The sequence below is a fragment of the Alosa sapidissima genome, chromosome 10 (assembly GCF_018492685.1).
Source record: "Alosa sapidissima isolate fAloSap1 chromosome 10, fAloSap1.pri, whole genome shotgun sequence".
Taxonomy (NCBI): domain Eukaryota; kingdom Metazoa; phylum Chordata; class Actinopteri; order Clupeiformes; family Clupeidae; genus Alosa; species Alosa sapidissima.
The window spans coordinates 20,136,530-20,156,663 of NC_055966.1; the positions used below are offsets into that span (position 1 = coordinate 20,136,530).

The 20,134-nt window shown below is 40.3% G+C and overlaps 2 protein-coding genes across 4 annotated transcripts; one reads left to right on the top strand and one right to left on the bottom strand.

The window, feature by feature from the left end:
- Positions 1-4,068: 4,068 nt before the first annotated feature.
- cfap418 (cilia and flagella associated protein 418) lies at positions 4,069-8,799 on the top strand. Its single transcript, XM_042105824.1, has 6 exons — positions 4,069-4,308; positions 4,913-5,033; positions 5,197-5,249; positions 5,327-5,392; positions 5,760-5,855; positions 7,732-8,799. Exons 1-6 carry the CDS (start codon positions 4,184-4,186, stop codon positions 7,889-7,891), a joined length of 621 nt encoding a protein of 206 aa, XP_041961758.1. The 5' UTR covers positions 4,069-4,183; the 3' UTR covers positions 7,892-8,799.
- LOC121719966 (T-cell differentiation antigen CD6) lies at positions 8,493-17,639 on the bottom strand. Of its 3 annotated transcripts, none has more exons than XM_042105765.1 (14): positions 17,365-17,639; positions 15,135-15,194; positions 13,152-13,442; positions 12,748-13,071; positions 11,844-11,906; positions 11,345-11,491; positions 10,978-11,097; positions 10,614-10,697; positions 10,447-10,518; positions 10,183-10,251; positions 9,885-9,962; positions 9,555-9,641; positions 9,324-9,431; positions 8,493-9,019 (listed from the first exon to the last, which is right to left on the bottom strand). In XM_042105765.1, exons 1-14 carry the CDS (start codon positions 17,414-17,416, stop codon positions 8,880-8,882), a joined length of 1,695 nt encoding a protein of 564 aa, XP_041961699.1. In that variant the 5' UTR covers positions 17,417-17,639; the 3' UTR covers positions 8,493-8,879. The 3 variants fall into 3 exon arrangements, with proteins under 3 accessions (XP_041961699.1, XP_041961698.1, XP_041961697.1); XM_042105764.1 differs by having other exon boundaries at positions 10,614-10,700; positions 17,365-17,638; XM_042105763.1 differs by having other exon boundaries at positions 10,614-10,748; positions 17,365-17,635.
- Positions 17,640-20,134: the final 2,495 nt, after the last annotated feature.

Below are 20,134 nucleotides of genomic sequence, written 5' to 3' on the forward strand. Positions count from 1 at the left end.
CAATATAGGCCTATATATATATTCCACATTCCATATATATTAAATCTTTTTTTATATTTAAATATTTTCCTTCCCTCTCTTCATCCTCGCATGTGCTTGTTGAGGTGTCCATGGCCATGGCAACCTGACAGGGACAACAACAGCCGCACAACGGACATCTGCACTACCCTACTGCACAACGGACAATTGCACTACTCTATCCCACCCATAGTGTTCTATTTATTTTATTCATAAAAGTAACTTACACAGCTACAGTATATCCTACTGCTCTTCATACTATTCTTACTGCTCTGTTTTTATTCTTTATATCAGTGGTTCTCAAAGTGTGGGGCACAGAGACATGGCAGGTGGGGCGCGATGAAGTGGAGGATTTTTTTTTTGTGCCCATCGTTAACAATGGCTTTCTTTTTTGACAAGGAAGATCATAGATTCAAAACAAAAATAATGACACACAGGACATAGGAGTTATAAACAGACCGACATATGAATTAAAATAACATTTTGAACCAGCAGAACAAGTCTGGAAATATAACATGTAGCCAAAATGCGAGAAAAAAAAAATTAAGTTACCATTTTACCTGGTTGATGGGGTCATGGGGTTTGTAAATTCCCTAGGCTACCTCCAAAGTGGGGAATGACAGAAAAAGTTTGAGAACCACTGCTTTAAGTGAGTGTTGTACTTTTAGAGCAAAGATTAAACAGAGTCAAATTCCTTGTTTGTTTACGCCAGTGGTTCTTAAACTAGGGGTCGGGACCCCTTAGGAGGGTCGCCAAAAATATTGGAGGGGTCGCAAAATGATTGCAGTCTGGATTAAAGGCAGTTTTCTAAAGGTTTTTAGTCAAAGGCTTCTGCTTCCAGTGCTCATCTCGCAACCAAATTCCGCCAATTAGAGAGATGGGGGCGCGAGGCTTGGCCCATGTTTTTTGGTGGGTCGCAAGCAGAAATGTCCTAGCCCGCTGTTTAGGATGCATCGTAGACAGGTTATCTTTCATGGTTTCAGGTTATCTTCCATTAGCAAACCATCGTAGGCTATTACCGAATGTTAGCATTGTGGCTAACTAACTTAGCTCCTGTCAGTAGTGTTGCGTGGGTGCGAGTAGCTTGATCAGAAAATATTGCGGGTGCGGGTGGGCGGGTCAAAAATTTACAAAGCACTTCTTCTCACAAAGTTCTCACTTAGTTATTAATAATGTAGGCTACAGAACATAAAGTGCAACAAACCTTCTTGCAATCTCTCTTAACTGCATAAAACAGGTTAAGATATGATGATTAGGCTAGTCTACAAGACCTTCCATCTTCTCTTCCCCTCTCCCTCTCACACATGCTGATCAGCCAGCTGGTCAGGTGCTGGAGGCGCGTCGAAATAGATTAAATCCTGGAACGGTGGATTCCATTCTCTTTTTACACAGTGCAGCCAAACAGCTAACCTAAATCAAACAGGATCATCTATACACATTTTTGTTAAGTTCGGGGATGCATGTTATAGGCCTAATGATAATTTCAACTTTCTTTCATTAGACAGATGCAGTTTTGTTAAGTTTGTGGATGCATGCTTTAATGATAATTTTCAACTTTCTTTCATTAGACAGATTTCTGGTTCAGTTCATAAAAATGTGAAGTTTAGGCAAGAGACAGATATCAAGGGTTTAAACCGATTGAACACGTCTGTGTCAATGTGTGTGTGTTTGCGCGCGCGCCCGCGGAGAGAGAAAGAGAGAGTTTAGTAGGCCTAGCCTATGTCCATGAAGCTAGATTCAGATTCAATTAATCCAACATGCTAGCGAGCCAAGCCTAGAGCAACTCTTTGTTGAAGCATAGCCTATAGGCTAGCCTACAGTGCAAATTCTTCTTGTTTTAGTGTTTAGTTAATAAGAAAGCATTGTCTCTACCTCAATATGAACTATAAATCATAGCCTAGGCTATAGTCACATTGTTTTTTTTTTGTCGGGTCGGGTTCGGGTCATTAATCAGAGCATATTTTTGAGGGTCGGGTTGGTGCGGATCAACTCTCCTGACGGGTCGGGTGGGTGCGGATGTTAAAAAACCTTAACCCGCACAACACTACCTGTCAGTATGGTCAGAAAAGAATGAAATGACAGTCGAAAGAGACAATTACAGTGCTGTTATGAATTTGCTTGGTATAAACGCATTATTTTACCTATGGATTTAACATTAAGCTGGTGTAAGATTAACGTAGCCTACCTGCAGTAAAAACCAAGCATGCCCGATAAACATTCTCAGGTTTATTTCGGCTTCAAGAAGAAATGGGAATTACATTTCATGTGAAAATCATCCTACCCTTATTAGACATTCTCTGTCATACACTACTCTTGTGTTGTCCTTGTAGGAAGTAACAGGTGTCTTGCACAAGACGCTGCGCCATCTGGTGGACAAACTACGTAACGCCAATACTGGAAATGCAGCCCTAAATGATGAATATTTGTAGCCTGGGTGCCATTCCGAACTTAGTCCCGCCCACAACATTTGAGGTTGGGAAGTTCGGTCTGGCATTGCTCCATTGTGGTGAAAGTATGCTCGCCCTATATCGGGTGGACCAATCAAATCAGGCTTTACGATGATGGACAGGTGAGCAACAGCGCCTGGTCTATCACGTCATCTGAGCATGCTTAGATTAGGCCTATTTTTGAAACAAAAACGCTGTGGCTAGAAGGATACATGGCTTTTAGGACCCCATATGGAAAATTCATATTATTTAATGAGGTTGTATCACTGAAAACGATTATTTCTGAAAACTTTGGCCAAAGTTGAGATGTGGGAAAAATCGTGGTTTCACTTTCATCAAGGGAAAACAGCGCTGTTGCATTGCGACATGTTCCCTCGTTCGTTTGAAATCTCTGATTGACCACCTGTTCGAGGGATTTGCGACAGCCTTTCCCAGCTGTTTAACATGTTTGTAGCATATCACTGTTCAACAGAATTATTTTTAAAAACGGAGGGGATATAGGAGAAGAAGGATGGTTCGTGTGTTTTCTTCCTACACCTCACGGTAAGATATTTTGTTGCTCTGATTGGTTAGGTCTATCCAATTGAGTGCAGAGGCATTCCCCCCCTGTATCGGTTGAAACACGCCCCATAATTACATCCAAATGGAGCAGTATCAGACTCATATTCTGACTAGAATTGAGTATGACTACGTCAGGCTAGAATATTCGGTTTTCCTTTACTGAATTTGTAATTATTTATCGGCCGTTATAATTGCCGATACCTAGTATGTGCGTGCCTTCTGTGTGTGTGCGTGTATATGTGTGCGTGCCTGCCTGTGTGTGTGCATGTGCATGTGCGTGCGTACGTGTGCATGGGCGGATTATGAACTTTCGGGCCCCTGGGCCCAGATGTATTAAGGGCCCCCCACTAATTGTCGTATATGTGGGAGGGGGGGTTTGGGGGTCCTACCCCAGAAAATTTTTAATTTGTTTGATGTGATTTCCTGTATTCTGGTGCATTTTGGGGATGGCCAATACTAAATTCAATCAGATTCATAGCCTACATCAAGATTTGTTGATATTGAGGCAATGATTCCATACAAAGGCTTGGGCTTCAGGGCCCCCTGACCCCTTGGGCCCCTGGGCCTGGGCCTGGTAGGCCCGTGCAGTAATCCATCCCTGTACGTGTGTGTGTGTGTGTGCTTGTGTGTATTTATGTGTGTCTGTGCATGTGGATGTGTGTGTGAGTGTGTGTGTGCATGCGTGCGTGTGTGTGTATGCGTGCATGTGTGTGTGTATTTATGTGTGTGTGTGTGTGTGTGTGTGTTTGCGAGAAAGAGTGTGTCTGAGACAGTATCATCAGACTTTCTAATGAGGAGACACAACTTTCATTAGTTCTCAGTTATAATCATCAAAATTAAAAAAAAAAAAAAAACACTTGAAATATATCAGTCTGTGTGGAATGAATGTATACATTTTACAAGTTTCACTTTTTGAATGGAATTACTGAAATAAATCAACTTTTTCATGATATTCTAACTATATGACCAGCACCTGTAGAACCTTTGAGAATTTGAACACTTTGAAAAGTCAGGTGGTCAGATCTTCACATCAGACGGTGACGCGACACAATTAGCCCACTAGGTGTCAGGATTTACCTTCAACATCATTCAGAAGCTGGTCATGTGGCAAGTGGCAACAAAAGTTTCCTCGCGCTGGCTTGTGCACACACTAAATAATGATGGCAGATGATCTGGATGAACTGCTCGACGAAGTGGAAGCAAAGTTTTGCCACGACATCTCATTACCAGGTCAATCCATTCAAGTGGACCAGGCATCCGAAGAACAGCAAGACTTGCCTTGGTAACCTTGCTTTACAATTAACGTTAACGTTACCTACGCACGCTAGTCATCTTGGGAAATTACCATCGAAAACAAGCTGGCGTTGGCAAGCAAGGCGGTTGCTATGTACAGTGTAACGTTAACGTTGAACACTAAACTACAATACGTGGCCTATCATAAAGTAGCCCAACGCAAGACTGGACACAAAGGCTAACTTGAAAATAAAACGTCACCGATTTTTTTTTCTATGCTGCAACAAACTTGGCTAACGTGAACGTTACTAACATTATATCAGGACCAGACCAGGACCTGTCAGAGGCTAAGCTAAGCTAGTGTAACACAAAACTAGCTAGCCTCAATAAATGGCTTAGGCTGCTTCAAATGACTGAGTCTGGATAGTAACGTGTAAGCTAGCAGGCAAGGTATTTTGCATGGAAGAATTAACGTTTGGTTAACGTCAACGCTTTGGTTTCAGATTGACTGGTGTGGGTTCTTGTTCTGTTCTTGTTCCCCAGACAAGAAATCCTTAGTAGTGCTAGCTAACGTTTAACTTACGTTGGTTGTTATTTCTTCAGTGGACAAAGTGCGATTTACGTGTTTAATGTTAACATTTCTTATTTTGAAGCAAAATCAAGCAGGACGTAACCAGAAGAGTTGAAAACGACGACGACATTGACACGCTGCTTGATGAGTTACTTGACGACAACAATGAAGATGATGTCAAAAACAGATCAGCCAATTCTAAAGTAGGCTAATGTTGATACGTTAACGTTATTAACGTTACCTTCATTGTCATGAACGTGATGCTGTTTTCTGTGATCAAAGGTCACACTTTGAGGATGAAGCATTGTAATATCACTTTGAAACGTAATGCTTTTTGGTGGCTATAAAAGCGTCCTTGTTTCTCAGGTTGGAAAAGCAGTCAGAAGTGGACCCAAGGACCAAGTGACACAGAAAAGAAAGTAGGTTATGCCACTGATGAACATGTAGCATGAGCCTTCCACGTGTGGTGTCTGATCACAGTTCATGTGTTTCACAGATGCTGTCCAGTATTTGTGGGTGGCAGTACCATACCATCAGGTGTAGGAACAAGCAACTCACAAAGGTAGGTCTGTGAAAGATATCTGGCTCTTGCCACTCCCCTCCCACTCAGTGCAGCAAAGGTTTTCTTTCAGTTTTTCAGTGTGTTCCTACCTAGAACACTGTAATGCATAATGTATCTCCTGGATGGCTGGTGGTGGGAAAAGACATGTGTGTTTATCTGTCCTTCACATGACATGACCAAAATGAATCTGAAGATGATACCAAACTTAGTTGTTTGATGAAAGCACCTCAGTAAGTGACATAATTGTTGCATAGTATTGTAAACTAAAATTACCATTGCCCAGTAAGTTATGATGAATACCACCATGTCTGACTGCATTTAGCTTTAGGATCCATGTTGTCCTCCTTTCTTGCCTTCTGTACCGTAGGGTATGTGACCAGCTCAGGTGCATCTCCTGTGATTTTCGAATTGCTTCATTTGATGATCACGAGTGGGACTCCACATGTGATTACCTATTCTTTAGGTAAGATGTACCATGTTGTCCTACACAACCACCGTGATGATATCAGCTTTTTTCTTTTATCTTACCACAGGAAAGCAATATTGATTTATATCCATTGTTTTGATTTCAACAAGTCAGAAAGTGACAGCGCACGGCAAGAAAGAAAGTGCATCCAAATTCACCCATTCTTCTCAGTTGAACTACTCGCGAAGTAGCCTACTCATCATACAGACATCACAAGTATCACATCACATGAAAGAGCTTTTTCTCAGCTTTTAAACAATGTTATCCGCTAATTGCTGTGGTGAACGGTTCGCGAGACAAGTAAATAGGATTAAATTGAATCATAAATTCTAGGTTCTGCGCCTATCTCCCTACCCATTCATCTCAGTGGAATACTTCACGAACCCTTCAACACATGACAAACCATATATCAAAATAAACAGCAGACCTTACCGAACACAAAGGTGTAAAGCAGTCCCCTGTACAGTTAGCCGTTCCAGAGTAATCCGGTTTTGAATTTGCAGCAAATTTCGACATGCATCCAAATTTGGGCTTTACATTTACAAATGTGTTTACATTTTTCTACATGATTTCATAACAGTCCAAATACAAAATAAATGCTACAAATATCGCCTAGATATCGGTAAATATTAAAATCAGAGGATATACAGCTGACTAAGAGTGTGTGAGAGTAGCCTTAATGATCAAAAATGCTAAGCATGCATCTAGGCAATTTAAGCTGAGCTGTGCTTAAATTGTTCAATACATGATTTCAAAACAGGCCAAATATAAAATAAATGTTAAATATAGCCTAGATATCTGTAAGATGATCAGTTGATTTACAGTTCTATGTAATATGTCATGTTTCATGTTTTTGTAATGTTTCATACAGTGATGCAGGTCTACTGTTGTGAATAGGCTAAATACAACTTTGATCATTTTTATAGTCTACTACTGTATAGTTACCTTTGGCCTTGGTGCCCCTCCACCAAATATGCCCAACTGAAGGCCAAGTGGCCTTTCCCCTAAAATGGTGAAATTCCAAGCCTGGTTGTGAGGCATTGAATGCTTGGTGTAGAATATCAGATTGTAGGTTTTTTTTTTATTATTGTTATTATTAGGTAATAACAATTGCATTGCACATGCAGACATCCTTTCCACTCAGTAAAAGGAAAGTTAGATAAGTGATCAGATGGCTGTGCATGAATATCTTTACCGGTAATGAAACGTCTTTTGTGAAATTGTGCATTTGTGAAGCGTAACTTTTTGAATGTCCCAGACTCGACAGACTCAAGATTTCAATTCTATTTCTGGTGCCTTATCTTACCTTCTTTATAAACGTGCAATAGCACTTTCCACATGTCTGCATCTCTTCAGTGGCTCTATTTAGTCTAGCCTCAGACACAATGAATCACTCACACTGTGTTGTGGGTTAGGACTGTAGTTGCAAGCCTGCTGCTTGCACTCCTGCACAAAGAAGCAAAGCATCCTATCTGTGTCATCAGTGAGTATCTCACATACGTAAAAAAGGTGCTTTAAAGTAGTCCAGGCTAATTGTTCCACACCGACAACCTGTCAACCAGAGCAGGTCCGAAAAAAAAAACACCTGAGAAAAACGAGGATGGTGAAACTGGTATGACTAAGTTCTAAAGTTCTGTACTTTTGAACAAAAAGACTGGACAGTTAGGAAGACAAATAACCCTGTTTGGAGGGACAATGCCATTGGTATTTTCCGTTGAATACTAATTTTATGGTACATCATTGTATGTATTGAGTTTTTGCATTTATTAAAGTATTTTGGACAGCCACAATGAGACCATGTCAGTTATTGTGTGTGTGTGCGTGCGCGTGCAATGAAGAGAGTTTAATTAGTTACTATTTTTTTAATCTCCAGGAATAATATGCCGGATTGCCACCGGCTGCGGGCCAAGCTGAGGAGACGTAGGGGAGCGCGGGCATACGCGTGCCAATGCAGCTGGCATTCAGCCCTGGCGCTCACAGATCTCAGGGACCAACCCCAGCTCAAATGGGTCTGCGGCAAGCACGATACGTGACATTCAACCCCCAAAAGAAGGCTGCGTTTTGTGTGTAGCATCATTTCAACACGGGTCTGTGTATGTCTTTTTTTTTTTTTTTTTTTTTCTTTTTTTCTCCTTTCTGTGCACTTTCAAGTTTTCATGTGTTGGCAACATCAGATGTGTGTTTTTTTCTGTTGTCTTCTACCTATGTAGCAAAGAATTGTAGTGATTGGGCACAGGTCTTCTTTTTATCGTTGCAGCACACTTTGTGTTGTGTTCTTTTCACATAGTTTCCATATATTTCTCAGTAAATGAAAGCCTTTCTTTCTTCAAGAAGAGGCGACCGATTTAGACCTCGGTCTAATAATAAAGTATTATTAACACTGGCTTTGAAGGCCGCTCATTACGAGGAAAAATGGAAACGGTTTCTTTCACTGAGGAAGGTGCATGTAAAGGAATTACTTACTGTATTGTGCATTCACAGTATTATGATAATTACCATCTGTAGGGGATAGAGGGTACAATACATTTTTTATATATAACTCCTTGCAATGCAGCAACTCAGCAAGAGGATGTTAAATTGCTCAGTAATTCATCTTAATGGATTCCTGGACCAAATAAGTTGAGGTGCATCAGATACATGTATACAACCAAACTTATGTTTTATTCACTGAGAACTGTGACTGTGTGTGAGTGTAGATTTGTTTTGAGAACTTAAGTGTTACATTTATGTTTTTTCAAACCTGTAATCTAATTTCTTCGGGGGGGGCGGGGCGGGCAAAGATACAGAGCAAATTGGCCAGGTTTGTTTTTGTATATACTTATCATCTTTCATTGCATTAGTTGTGTATGAGTGAGTGAGTGAGAGAGAGTTTATGAGAAGTAAATAAAACAACAGATGTGTCCATATGACGGAGACCAAATAAATAACACCATCTACGGAACCCTGGCTGTGCTTGTCTGCCATTTTGTTGCAGCTGCTCCCGTAATCTTCAAATGTCCATAATAAGTTAAAGTGCCGGCGTCATGTGGCCACCTCGTCATAATCGCTGTCTGAAGACGACTGATCTGCTGGGTCTTCGTGTGTTGAACGGGAGCAGTCTGCCTTGTTTATTGCCGGTACGTTCACATAGGAATCCCCCGAAGATGTGCTACAAGAGTCATCTAGAGAGAGACCAAAAAGATAATGTAGGATTCTTAAACTTAGTTAATTTTAGGAAATGTTTCAATCTTAAGGCCCTGAAAGAGTATGCCATTTATGTGTCAATATGTATTTTCATACTTAGATTTAAAATTTGACAGTGAGAAAATTAATATCACAGTTCTTAGTTCTATGAGCCACACTACTACAAGCCTGTCACTTCCCTGTCGCATAACATAACTGCATTCAGTGCCTTGTTATTATGACTGCAGTATGTAAAGGGATTAACTTAAAAGTACAAATGAAATGTCAACAGGATATACTGACCTTGATCACAGTAGCTTTCAGGGATATGGCCCCTGTTGTAGTGATTGGATCCACTATAGTTTTCATTTGTAGGTAAAGACGTTAGTTGTTCCGAGCTTGGCTGGCATTCTTGTGAAGAATAGCAAAACAAGCATTCTTATATTCTAAAATATCTTTAGGTTTTTCAGGGAAAGTGTTTTTTTTTTTTTTTTTTTCAAACTAGAGACACATGGCACTTCCTATGGATCTCACCTGGATATGGAAGAGTCATCTCCCTGTGAAAGGCCATGTTTTGATAGTCCTCTTCAGAGGATGAGCCACTCGACCCCAAAGACTCAGCTGTGTGGCAAAGAAGAGAATCATCAGTGTTGCCAGACTCGAACTATGGGTCTTACCATTAAATTTAAAACATATACTCAAAACCGAATTGTTAATAATTTTAATGTGGGTAATGTTTAACTAAACAATGTGTACTAGTATGGCCAATTATTAGCAAAGTAATGCCCAAATTAATAGTCAATTACAATTGAATTGCTGTCAAATAGGTTCCTTATTACAATTTTTCACATTCTTTATACTCACTGCTTGCTGCCCTCTGCAAGTTGTGTGGGTCATGGACAGATGGGTCGTTCTGTAAGTCATTCGGAGTCAAAATAGTCTCTATTTTTAACAGAAATGAGCCAATTAATTAGCAGTCAGTCAGACGTGTCAAATGAGAAACACATGTCAAGTAATCAAAATCGACAAAGGCCAACACGGGGGATTAAGATATATATATTTATATACAGTATATTGGTCTGGACTGAATTTAATTGATATCCAGAGTGAAAGGCCTGTTTAAAAAGATGTGACTGAGCTCAACAGTACGTGAAAAACTGACCTGACTTTAAAAGATTGTGGATTTCTATGCCTGTGTTTTCATAGTCCTCTCCGCTCTCCAAATCCGAGTCTGAAACATTGAAAGGAAAATCCCCTGTGGTTGTTGGTGTGGTTCACTGTGACTGTTTGAGAGTGTGAGTCTGTGTGTACTACACACACACCATTGACATTTATTTAGTCTAATCTCTCTAATACTATATGACCACACCAGCAGAATAACTGTTCTTTCAGAAGGGAAATAGGAATGAATGAATGAAAGGCTTACCGCCTCCTGGTTTATCATTCCCATTGATTATTTCCTTTGATACTGGGCCTGGGCTGTGTGGAGCCTTGGGAGCTAGAAGGGAAATAAATCACCTCAGCAATACTACTGGCCAAAAGCCAACCTCTCTTTCTTGCTAAATGCTTTGTATGTCATGAATGGAGACCTACCCTGAACGCTTGGCGTGGTAGCAATAGGCTTTATGTAGTAATTCATTTCATCTGAGTCACAGGAGCTGGTGGAGGAGCTGTCGTCTGCTGACGGTGGCCGGTGTGCAACAGAAAATTTTGGAGTTGAGGGGTACACTACAGAATGAGAAGTCGTATGTAGAGCTTGAAGCTTGTAGTGCGTTCAAATTTTGCACGCTTAATTAAAAGTTAAAGAAAATAGTCTACCAACGTTCAGCTCTGTCAAATTTAATGCCACTAATCTCACTTTGAAAGTATACTGGTCATGTGTATCAAAAAATAAAACATTTGGGATAGTTAGTGAAGCCTATTCTGGCTCTTTCTGGCAGAGGAAGCAAGGACAGACCTTCATTTGGACCGTATTCTGTTGTGACTCTGAGCAGGTTGACATCAGGCTCTTCCTGCTCACTCCGTTCCCTTATAATGTTTGAGGTGGAACCATTGTATGTTTGATGGATCACACGTGCTATCAGGTGGAAAGAATGTTCCTTTCAGTACTTCAGAACCCACTACTACATCTAACATCAAAACAGAACGTATGCTGCAAGGTGTTCTTCATTAGAACTATTTACGGAAACAGTGTGATGCAATTGTGAGCAGATTTTCCTTCATAGATGTCCTCATGATGCTATCATCACTTTTCACAAGACTTCAACTGAGTTTCGACTAATGGCTGTGTCTAAAACAAAAGAGGCCGTAAAACGACATCTCACCAGTTCTCCTCTTCTGCCGCCCACAGAGTATGACATTGGAGGCCAGCACCAAGATCAGAGCCACCGACAGCACGATGCAGCCTGCTACTGCAGCTTGCAGTCCGGGTGTGGCCGGGGCCGCCTCCATGGAGGCCGAGGTGGCTGCACCTATGAGACGGGAAAGGAAACGGCTTGCATTTGCAACATGCTGCAGACAAGTGCTGTCGTCGTAGCACTTTCCCAGGCTGTGTTTTGCGTTGTGTGGTGTGGGCATTGCAGGACTGCAGTTTAGTTTCTGTACTAGTAGTCTCTGTCAGAAGTGTGAATGAAAGGGATGTAAACATAGAACTGAATTAATGAAGGCATACTTCAAAAGGACCGGAGAGCATGTAGGGCAGATTGGCATATACGTATGATGAGTATAAGAATGCTGATCAGAAGTAAGAGTAGGGCAGAGTGTAAGTATGGTTAATGATTGTATACTACATATGATATACATAACAAGTGGGATAAACGGTACCTGTGGTCCAGTTGGGTGGAGACCGCGTGGTTGGCTGTTCAATAGAGAGGGGAGGGAGGCCTCCTATGTGACAAAAAGCAAAGGATTTGTGGTTCATGTGGCCCTCTCAGATGTTGTTATGATTGCTTTTTCATTTTCCATTCAGTTTAGTTTACATTTTGTATTCATATTTGTCCATTATATGTTGCTGTTGTCAGAACTCTTTACACATAAATCTATGTTCATCTTAGTGCTTAACAAATAGCTCTGTGCTATCAGTGCAGTGTTTCCAAGATAACTGAATTCCATTTGTGGTGGTTGGTTTGCAGAATTAACTTGAATGCAACAGTTTTTTAACAAATTAGCACAACGTGGTTATGATGCTAACCAGATTTAAGCACAATTTAGTACAACCTGGAAAATCATTGTGTGGTGGGCAATGTTGATATTGTGATGGGCCGCCACAAATAAGTCAATGTATGGGAAACACTGCAGTGGTTTACACTTAAGCACGTCCAAAGTGCTATTTATGAGAAACAAGCCCAGATCAAATATGGCTTTGAACCATAAGCCCTTTGGAAGAGACCATCTGTTTGCTGACTTTAGAGTATTTGAATAATGAGAGTGTGGGAACCTAACTCTGAATATCAAATGCCTCAGGCTACAGACTCGCTTCAGACAGCTGGAAATGGCTGCATTCAATATTTATATCCATTCATTTCACAACAGCCTGCACTCAGCCACATTAAGGAGGACATGAGAAAAGAGGTCAGTGAACTGAGGCCAGGATGAACTAAATGCCAAACTCTGGTTGTGTGCTAATGACGCTCTGTAAGGCATATTGGCCATCTCATGCAGTATCACACTATAGGCCCTCAGCAGTACTGTACCTGTGCAGACTACCCCAGCGTCCCGGAGGACCTACCTGTGCACACCACCCCAGCGTCCTCTTTGTGGCCGCAGTCGTGAGCATGTCCAGTCCTCCGGGTCTTGCACTGCCACAGGTGCTTTTCCGTCCCCGTGCAGTTCAGTTCGTCCAGGTGAATGGGCCCGGAACCGGACGGGAAAGGCTGCCTCTCCTCTCCGGTGACCTTATGGGCCAACCCACAGCCTAGCTGGGCGCACACCACATGTCCAGCCGCTAAGTTCCAACCGTCGTCGCAGACCGAGCCCCACGTTCTGTTGCTGTACACCTCCACGCGGCCCTGGCAGGGGTTGGTGCCGTTGGCCAGTCGGATAGCTTGGTGAGCTGAGGGATACATGAGTTCGTAACAAGAACATAAAGAACAACCAGTGTCATCTTTGTGCTGTGGAGAAGCGTATACTCACTACAGTGTATCTCAGTGATGTTAAAACAGATGCCATTGGTGTTCTCGTTGCAGTGGAGACGCTTGGGCTCTTTAAAGACGCAGTCAGTGGCACAGGTGCTGTTGAATACTACTGTGGTTGCGTTTTGTCTGACCTCATGCACTTCCCCACAGCCCAGGTGTCTGCATATGTGTTGGGCTACAGTGCTGCGATTGGTTAGACTGAGTTCAGCTGGTATCCATCCATGGGTGTGAGTGTGAGTCATTACCACCCCGGCGCAGATGCCAGACAGATTGAAATGGTCAGATTCACCTGAACATGGAAACAAGTTTGTTAGAGTAGCATTTGACACAGAAAGTTGCACAATGCAGAGCTGTTAATAAGGTGAAATATAGACCTAGTGGAAAAGTGCATCTTTGTGCAGTAGTGATGTTTTATGTTCAGGTGTACACACAGTGAGTGCCCCTCTGCGGTGAGCCAATATTTCTGTGTGTACGCAAAAACACGGCAGTGCGAAGCAGCACCAGCAGCACGGCAGAGCACAAGAGCCACATCCCGTGACTCACTTCCTGTGGAAATGTCAAGTTGTGACAGTGTTGAAGGAGGACACCGAGGAAAGCAAAAAAGAAAACTTTTTTTAGATTCGCCACCAATTTTTTTTTTTTTTAATGTGGTGTGGTTGTGCTGAGGTAGGGGGGATGTTCTCAGATTTGTAGTAGAGCAAAACATTAGGTTTGTTGTAGAAACTGCACACAGAAACTCAATAGCTTTTAGTCCTTGAGAAGAGAATACATTTGGCATTTTGGATACAGGACTGTGGAGGATGAAGCAGCGTTCACGATTTCCACAGTTGCACAAGTAATGATTTCATTTCCAAATTGATTTATTTCTGAGTTTGCAAAGTATCTTAACTGTATTTGTGCATGTTTCTTTTTTTATATATTTTTGGGAGCTTTTATGCCTTTAATCTGAGAGGACAGTAAAGAGAGTTACAGGAAGCAAGTAGGAGAGAGAGATGGGGTGGGGTCGGGAAATTACCTGAGATCAGACTTGAACCCGGGTCCCCGTGGGGCATGTGGACCCAAATGTGGTATGGCCCTGTAGCCAGTTGCACCACAGGGTGTGTGTGTGTGTGTGTGTGTGTGTGTGTGTGTGTGTGTGTGTGTGTGTGTGTGTGTGTGTGTGTGTGTGTGTGTGTGTGTGTGTGTGTGTGTGTGTGTGTGTGTGTGTGTGTGTGTGTGTGTGTGTCCTTATATGTCTCTAAAGCGTGAGCGTAAAGCGTAAAAAGTGAAGGTATGAGAGTGTGTTACAATTAGAATTATTTAGAGTAAAGTACTTGTACCCCAATTGACAACCACTTAAATACCATAACATCTAATCCATTTCACCCTGTGTGTGTATGTGTGTGTGTGTGTGTGCGCGTGTCAGTGTTGTCATTGTAGTTTGATCATCGTAGCCATCAGTATATTCAACGGTTGATGGTTAGTAGCCCTCCAAAGAATAGCTAGACACAGCTTTAGCAGTTTTCTCTGCCCATAAAGGTAAAACAATAACATATCCACTCAGGTAATATGAATATGGACATATGATTGGATGATTCAAATAAAGAATCTGTGTGTATGTGCATAATTCACAGAATCTAACTGAAGTATATAGAGAGAGTGTGTGTGGGTTGTAAATCCATGCAAATTCAACGACTTTTTGCAATTTTTGAACAACAAATCCTTGAGGAGTAATAAAATCCTCATGATATTGAAAAATACCCGCAAAATCAAAAGCAATGCCAAAAAAGTAGTTACTTCTGCCAACAACACTCACAACAACCCCACGCCATATCTCAATGAGATAGATTTCACAGACGGCCTTAGATAAGCTTTTTGTCAATAACAACATATTTATGTCCCAATATTGTTTCAGAATTGAAGTCGCGCTGTACTTGCAATGTTAATCAGAAACAAAAACCATCCATCAGTTTATAACCGGTATCAGCAATCAGGGACTTACTTGGCTTCGGAATGTCAGTATTATTCCACTGGAAGACTGGATAACTTGTGGTTGGAAGGGCTGAGTAAGAAAAGAAGAGATTGTGTTAGCAGTGACTCAGGAGGACATCTTGAAATGTAGTTTTTCGATTGTGTGCGGACCATTGTAGCCTATATATGACCTTTGTGAGATGCATTTATTATTCAACACTTTTCAGCACAGGAACACATAGGTCTAATAAAGGTGCATACATCTTAAAATGTTTGCCCTTGATGCATCTGACTGAAAAGGAGTGTTGGGCAAGGGGTGCTATGGCCTCATGGGTCAAACAGGCCATCACTGAATACAGATGGGATTGAGAGAGCTTAGCTTTTTTGTTATGGGCAAAATGGGGGAATCCTCATGTGCTTGGCTCCAAAGACAATGACCGTATTTGCTTTAAAAAGAGACATTACAGAAATTGGTCTAATTTTTTTTTCTTGAAACTATAGCGAACTAGTTAGATAACAGACAGAAACTTACCATATGCCAAAAATAGCACCAATAACACTGCTAAAAGGACGCGGACTTGCTAAATTATGTCTTTCATGGATACAATTCATCAAAAACATCGTGCTGTAAAAGTTGCTGTTACGTTTTTGCAGATTGTCCAACCCGGAACACGAAACATGTTTAAACGTATTAACAGGTGGCATAATTGTATGACCTCCAAATTAAACTATTTTACCATACTGTTAAAAACATTCCTTTTTTAAAATCCTGTATTATATTTCAACCCTGTTAATGTAATTCATATGACTATAAGATAATAAACGGATATATCTAAAAATAACAACAATTTCAACATTTTAGAGTTTTTGTTGAGTGTTGAACAAGAATGTACTCATTATTTATTTTAATTTTATTTTTTCATTTTAATTATTGTTCTGTTCTTTAAGTATTGTATAACCTGACAATAATCTGAGTGACCGTTTACAACATGATGTTCTTTTATCTTAAAGTAATGTTTTTAAACTCATTTTGGTGGCATATGGCAACAATAAAATGGACATTGCCAATGCACGTCTGGGATGCTTGGTAATACATAATGTACTGTAAGACTGTTGTTATAGGTAGGAGAATGACCCTTTTTGTCAGTTTTAGACAAATTGGTTACCCCCTTGGCGCAAAACCTGTACCTGGTGCGTTGAAAATTGATGAAAAGGGAATTCCTCTGTTGTGTTACTTTAACAGAGATGATAGGAATAGGTGTAATTCTCAAGTATAAAATTTATTAGGACGCTGATGCTTCCTGGACAGGCCATAAGCTCATAACTGAGTAAAATGTGGAGAGGATAAATCAACAGATAAATTACTTAAAAATGGATCATTTGATTTCAGACAAACAAAATATAGGCAAGCCTAACATAGGCCTGAATATATCCACAAATTATTTTGTGTGGCTACACTCTTGAATCAAATGTGTTGAAAACAACACAACTCTGTGTCCATATAGGTCCATACAGTTTGTGTGGTTTCCTTTTTCATTTGTTACACAATATGTGTTGAAAATAACACAACTTGCGTTGTTGTTTAACACATTTCTCTGTCCAGATAGAGACAACACATTCATTTTAAGAGTGTATTTGTCACTTTTATTGAGTTTATCACAAAGTTAAACACTCCTATTCTTGTTTTGAACACACACAAAAACACAATAAATGATTATTACAGTAAAATGTAATAGTGATTTTCTAGGAGGCAGTAAGGCAAGTGTATCATCACACCAAATGGTCATTACTAAGCAAGTGCTTAAAAAAGTGTTTGATTACATGACTGAAAAACATTAGTTTGGCATTTAAAAATAGAGCATTGATATTTTATGTCCATAATGCGCTATTGTATCTTACACTCTGACATGACAAGAGTATTGTGTAAGATGGCTTAGTTTAACTCTGAATCTAACTGTAAATATTAAAAGTGTTAAGTATTTTATTTATGCTGTGACTGTAATCCTGGTGGTTTGATGTTTAGGTGCGGTGGGGTCAGATAGTAATGTAAGGTTTAACATTTAGTTGCAAGGTATTGGTAAGATAAAACGTTGATGAAAATAAGTTGAAAACTATTTTGGGAAGTACGGAATGGATTTAAAGGTCCTGTACATATACGAAATATGTTAATCCATTAATCCATGGTCGTCCTTGCTATGCAACACACTAACAAAGCTGTCTGACCAAAGTTCACTCATGAGAATCTTAGAAAATGCTGTTACCTTGAAATGCGCCCAAAACTTGTAGTAGAATGACAGCTGTCAGCAGTTCCATTTCTTTCAGCCTCTCCCCACTTCATAAAAATGGCCTCTCTGATCTTTTTTACTTGTCAGTTCTGTGATACCAACCTTATCTGTCATCGCATGGTGAGCAAATGTGTGACCCTGCACACTCTCTCACACACACACACACACAGACACACATTCTCTCTGCATCTGCACCTCTGCATGGTGTGGTTTTCATTCCGGGGCTTTCACACATATTCGTATCAAACACACAATCACTCAAACGTATCCTCTAAAAGGGTCAAAACATTCATTAAAACATTCATGTTTTAAAATAGTGATGGGTAGTATAGTTAAACAACATTATGCTGGAATTTGCCATTTTTTGAATTATTGAATTGATTGAATTATTAGGCAGTTTGTTTTTGCCTTCATCTTCAAATAATTTTTGATAATGATATTTTTGATTACTTTCTAATTATAATCATGACGGCAGACAAACACAAATGCTGTTCTCACAAGCCACCCAGGCAATGCACCGTCTCTGTTGTGGTCCGTTGTCAGAATTGTAAATATTGTGAAAATATAAGAAAACTTTTTCACACCCTGATGACGCCACCTGTATCACCAAAGCAGCATTTACTGCCATATAGTCATGTGTTCATGTGTTATTGGTGCTTACAAAAGTTTTGTGCAGATTTTGGTATTATCTTGCTAGTATAGACCAAAAGATGTTGCTGCTGCTTTAAGCATTACAGGTATGGATGAACCTAAGTCCTTGAATTAAACCCAGTTGTGTGTGAGTATTTGTAATTGTGTGTGTGTGTTTGTGTGTGTGCGAGAGAGAGAATAATCTCCATGATGTCCAGTATCAACTAATTGTCCTTTTCCCGCTGGCCATTGGGGAGTCAGGCCAAAAACCAACTGGCATGTTACATGACCGATATAGTCCTAGTATATAGTAATGACCGAGCGAGTATAGTCCTGCCATTTACTTTGCTATCCTAATTAAATGTCAGAATCTACATTACTTTTTTACGAGAACAAAAAAAGTATCTCAGCCTTTTTAAGCTTCCAGAAACATAGGACAGTTGTTATCGCATGCTAACAGGCAGTTCTGTTGCTTGCACTTATTTCCTGACATTTCATGAGAGGGCGTTGCGGTGACTGATTCTTGTACCGATTAGAGCAAAAGAAGTGGCTCAGCCAACATTCACAGCTTTAACAGTGGAGGGCACTGTTGTTCTTTCTGCCTTTATACATAAACTTTCAACCTTCGCTAGAGTTCTGTTGATAATAAGACCATGTCAGTATACTAAAGTATAGGCTGTAACTCTGCGGTAGAAATTGTGTTTGAGGTGTTCACTAAAGTGCCAGGATATGTTGATTATAAACAGGATAGCTGTGAACATGGTGGTGACGATTATCTAACACTTCGATGGAATGACGTCAGACAAATCCAACTGAGGTGTGTGTAGGCTGCCACAGAAAGACACACTGTTTGTAAATATGTGTGTGTGCGGCCCCTGGATCCTCGCTGCCTGTGACAATCCATCTTGGAAGACTTGAATGGTTCACTGCATGACCACAGAGGTATAAATTGGCAAAAGGATCAGCTGTGTCTACTCACATTACAGATGACAGTGGGAGGTTTTGCTGTCTCAAAAAATCCAATTACAATTTGCATTAATGGGCAATGGTGTGATGATCATCTGCAAGAAGTTATTCAACCCTCCCTCAGTTAGACCTCTCCATAATCTGATCTAACCAAAACCATGAATACTGGACCCAGCTAAATAAAAAAAGTTATTCAACCATCCCTCAGCTAGACCTCTCCATAACCTGATCTAAGCATCCCTCAGCTGGACCTCTCCATAACCTGATCTAACTAAAACCAGGAATGTTGGACCCATCGAAATAAAAATTGACTTGTTTTCTCCAGTCTTCTAAATTACATCAAATACATCCATGTCAGCATAAATGATTTGTTACATTCCTTTTCAAATCAGTTTTCTATCTTTCTATCTATCTATCTATCTATCTATCTGTCTCTCTGTATTCCTTTGTGAATATCTTGCTTCTCACAGGATGTTCTCTCACTGATGTTAGGTTACGTTGAGGGGTGTATTCCAGTTTGCACATCTCAGTACCATTCACAAAACATGATGTCCCTTTTTGATCATTGATTTTACATTGGAAGGTTAAAAGCCATAAAGATTTGCTCAGATTCCAACTACTTCACAACGCAAACAGGTCTTTGGCCATTATTTGTGTAAGAATGTTTTGAAGGTTAATGAATGCTGTCTGAATACTGTAATTACAGTTTTTCTTTGGTGCTTTTGGTCGCTTTGGTGCATTTCTCGAATCATAAGGAACATTTGCACAACAGTTAGTACATTTCTCAAATCAATTAGTGGATAACCTGCAAAAGCGCATATCTTGCTCAAAGTCCTTAGTTTATGCCTCAAAAAGCAAATATTTATGCCAACGAAATGGTCAGTGCAATCAAAATGATGCCAAAATGACATAAATGAAGTCATGATGCCATTTATGTCAAGATAGTCAAACTGTTTTGTCTTGTTGTCAATATGGTTTACTCTGTTAAGTATTTTCTAATGAACAACGCCTCAAGGCAGCACTATTTTCTCAAAACTACAAAGTTACACATTATTGTGTGTGGAGGGGGGTTGATTGAAAAACAGTGGATATGTTGTAAAGTTTTTTCTGTTGACAGACATTGACTGTAAAGAAAACCAAGGCTTTTACA

Excerpts from the sequence above, each read along its gene's own strand:
- cfap418 (XM_042105824.1), top strand. The coding sequence starts at position 4,184 with ATGATGGCAGATGATCTGGATGAACTGCTCGACGAAGTGGAAGCAAAG. Across the intron at positions 5,393-5,759 it reads GGAACAAGCAACTCACAAAG|GGTATGTGACCAGCTCAGGT; the intron begins GTAGGTCTGTGA and ends TCTGTACCGTAG. Across the intron at positions 5,856-7,731 it reads TGTGATTACCTATTCTTTAG|GAATAATATGCCGGATTGCC; the intron begins GTAAGATGTACC and ends TTTAATCTCCAG.
- LOC121719966 (XM_042105763.1), bottom strand. The coding sequence starts at position 17,416 with ATGGAACTGCTGACAGCTGTCATTCTACTACAAGTTTTGGGCGCATTT. Across the intron at positions 11,907-12,747 it reads CGCTGGGGTGGTGTGCACAG|GAGGCCTCCCTCCCCTCTCT; the intron begins GTAGGTCCTCCG and ends TTTGTCACATAG. Across the intron at positions 11,492-11,843 it reads TCCACCCAACTGGACCACAG|GTGCAGCCACCTCGGCCTCC; the intron begins GTACCGTTTATC and ends CCCGTCTCATAG.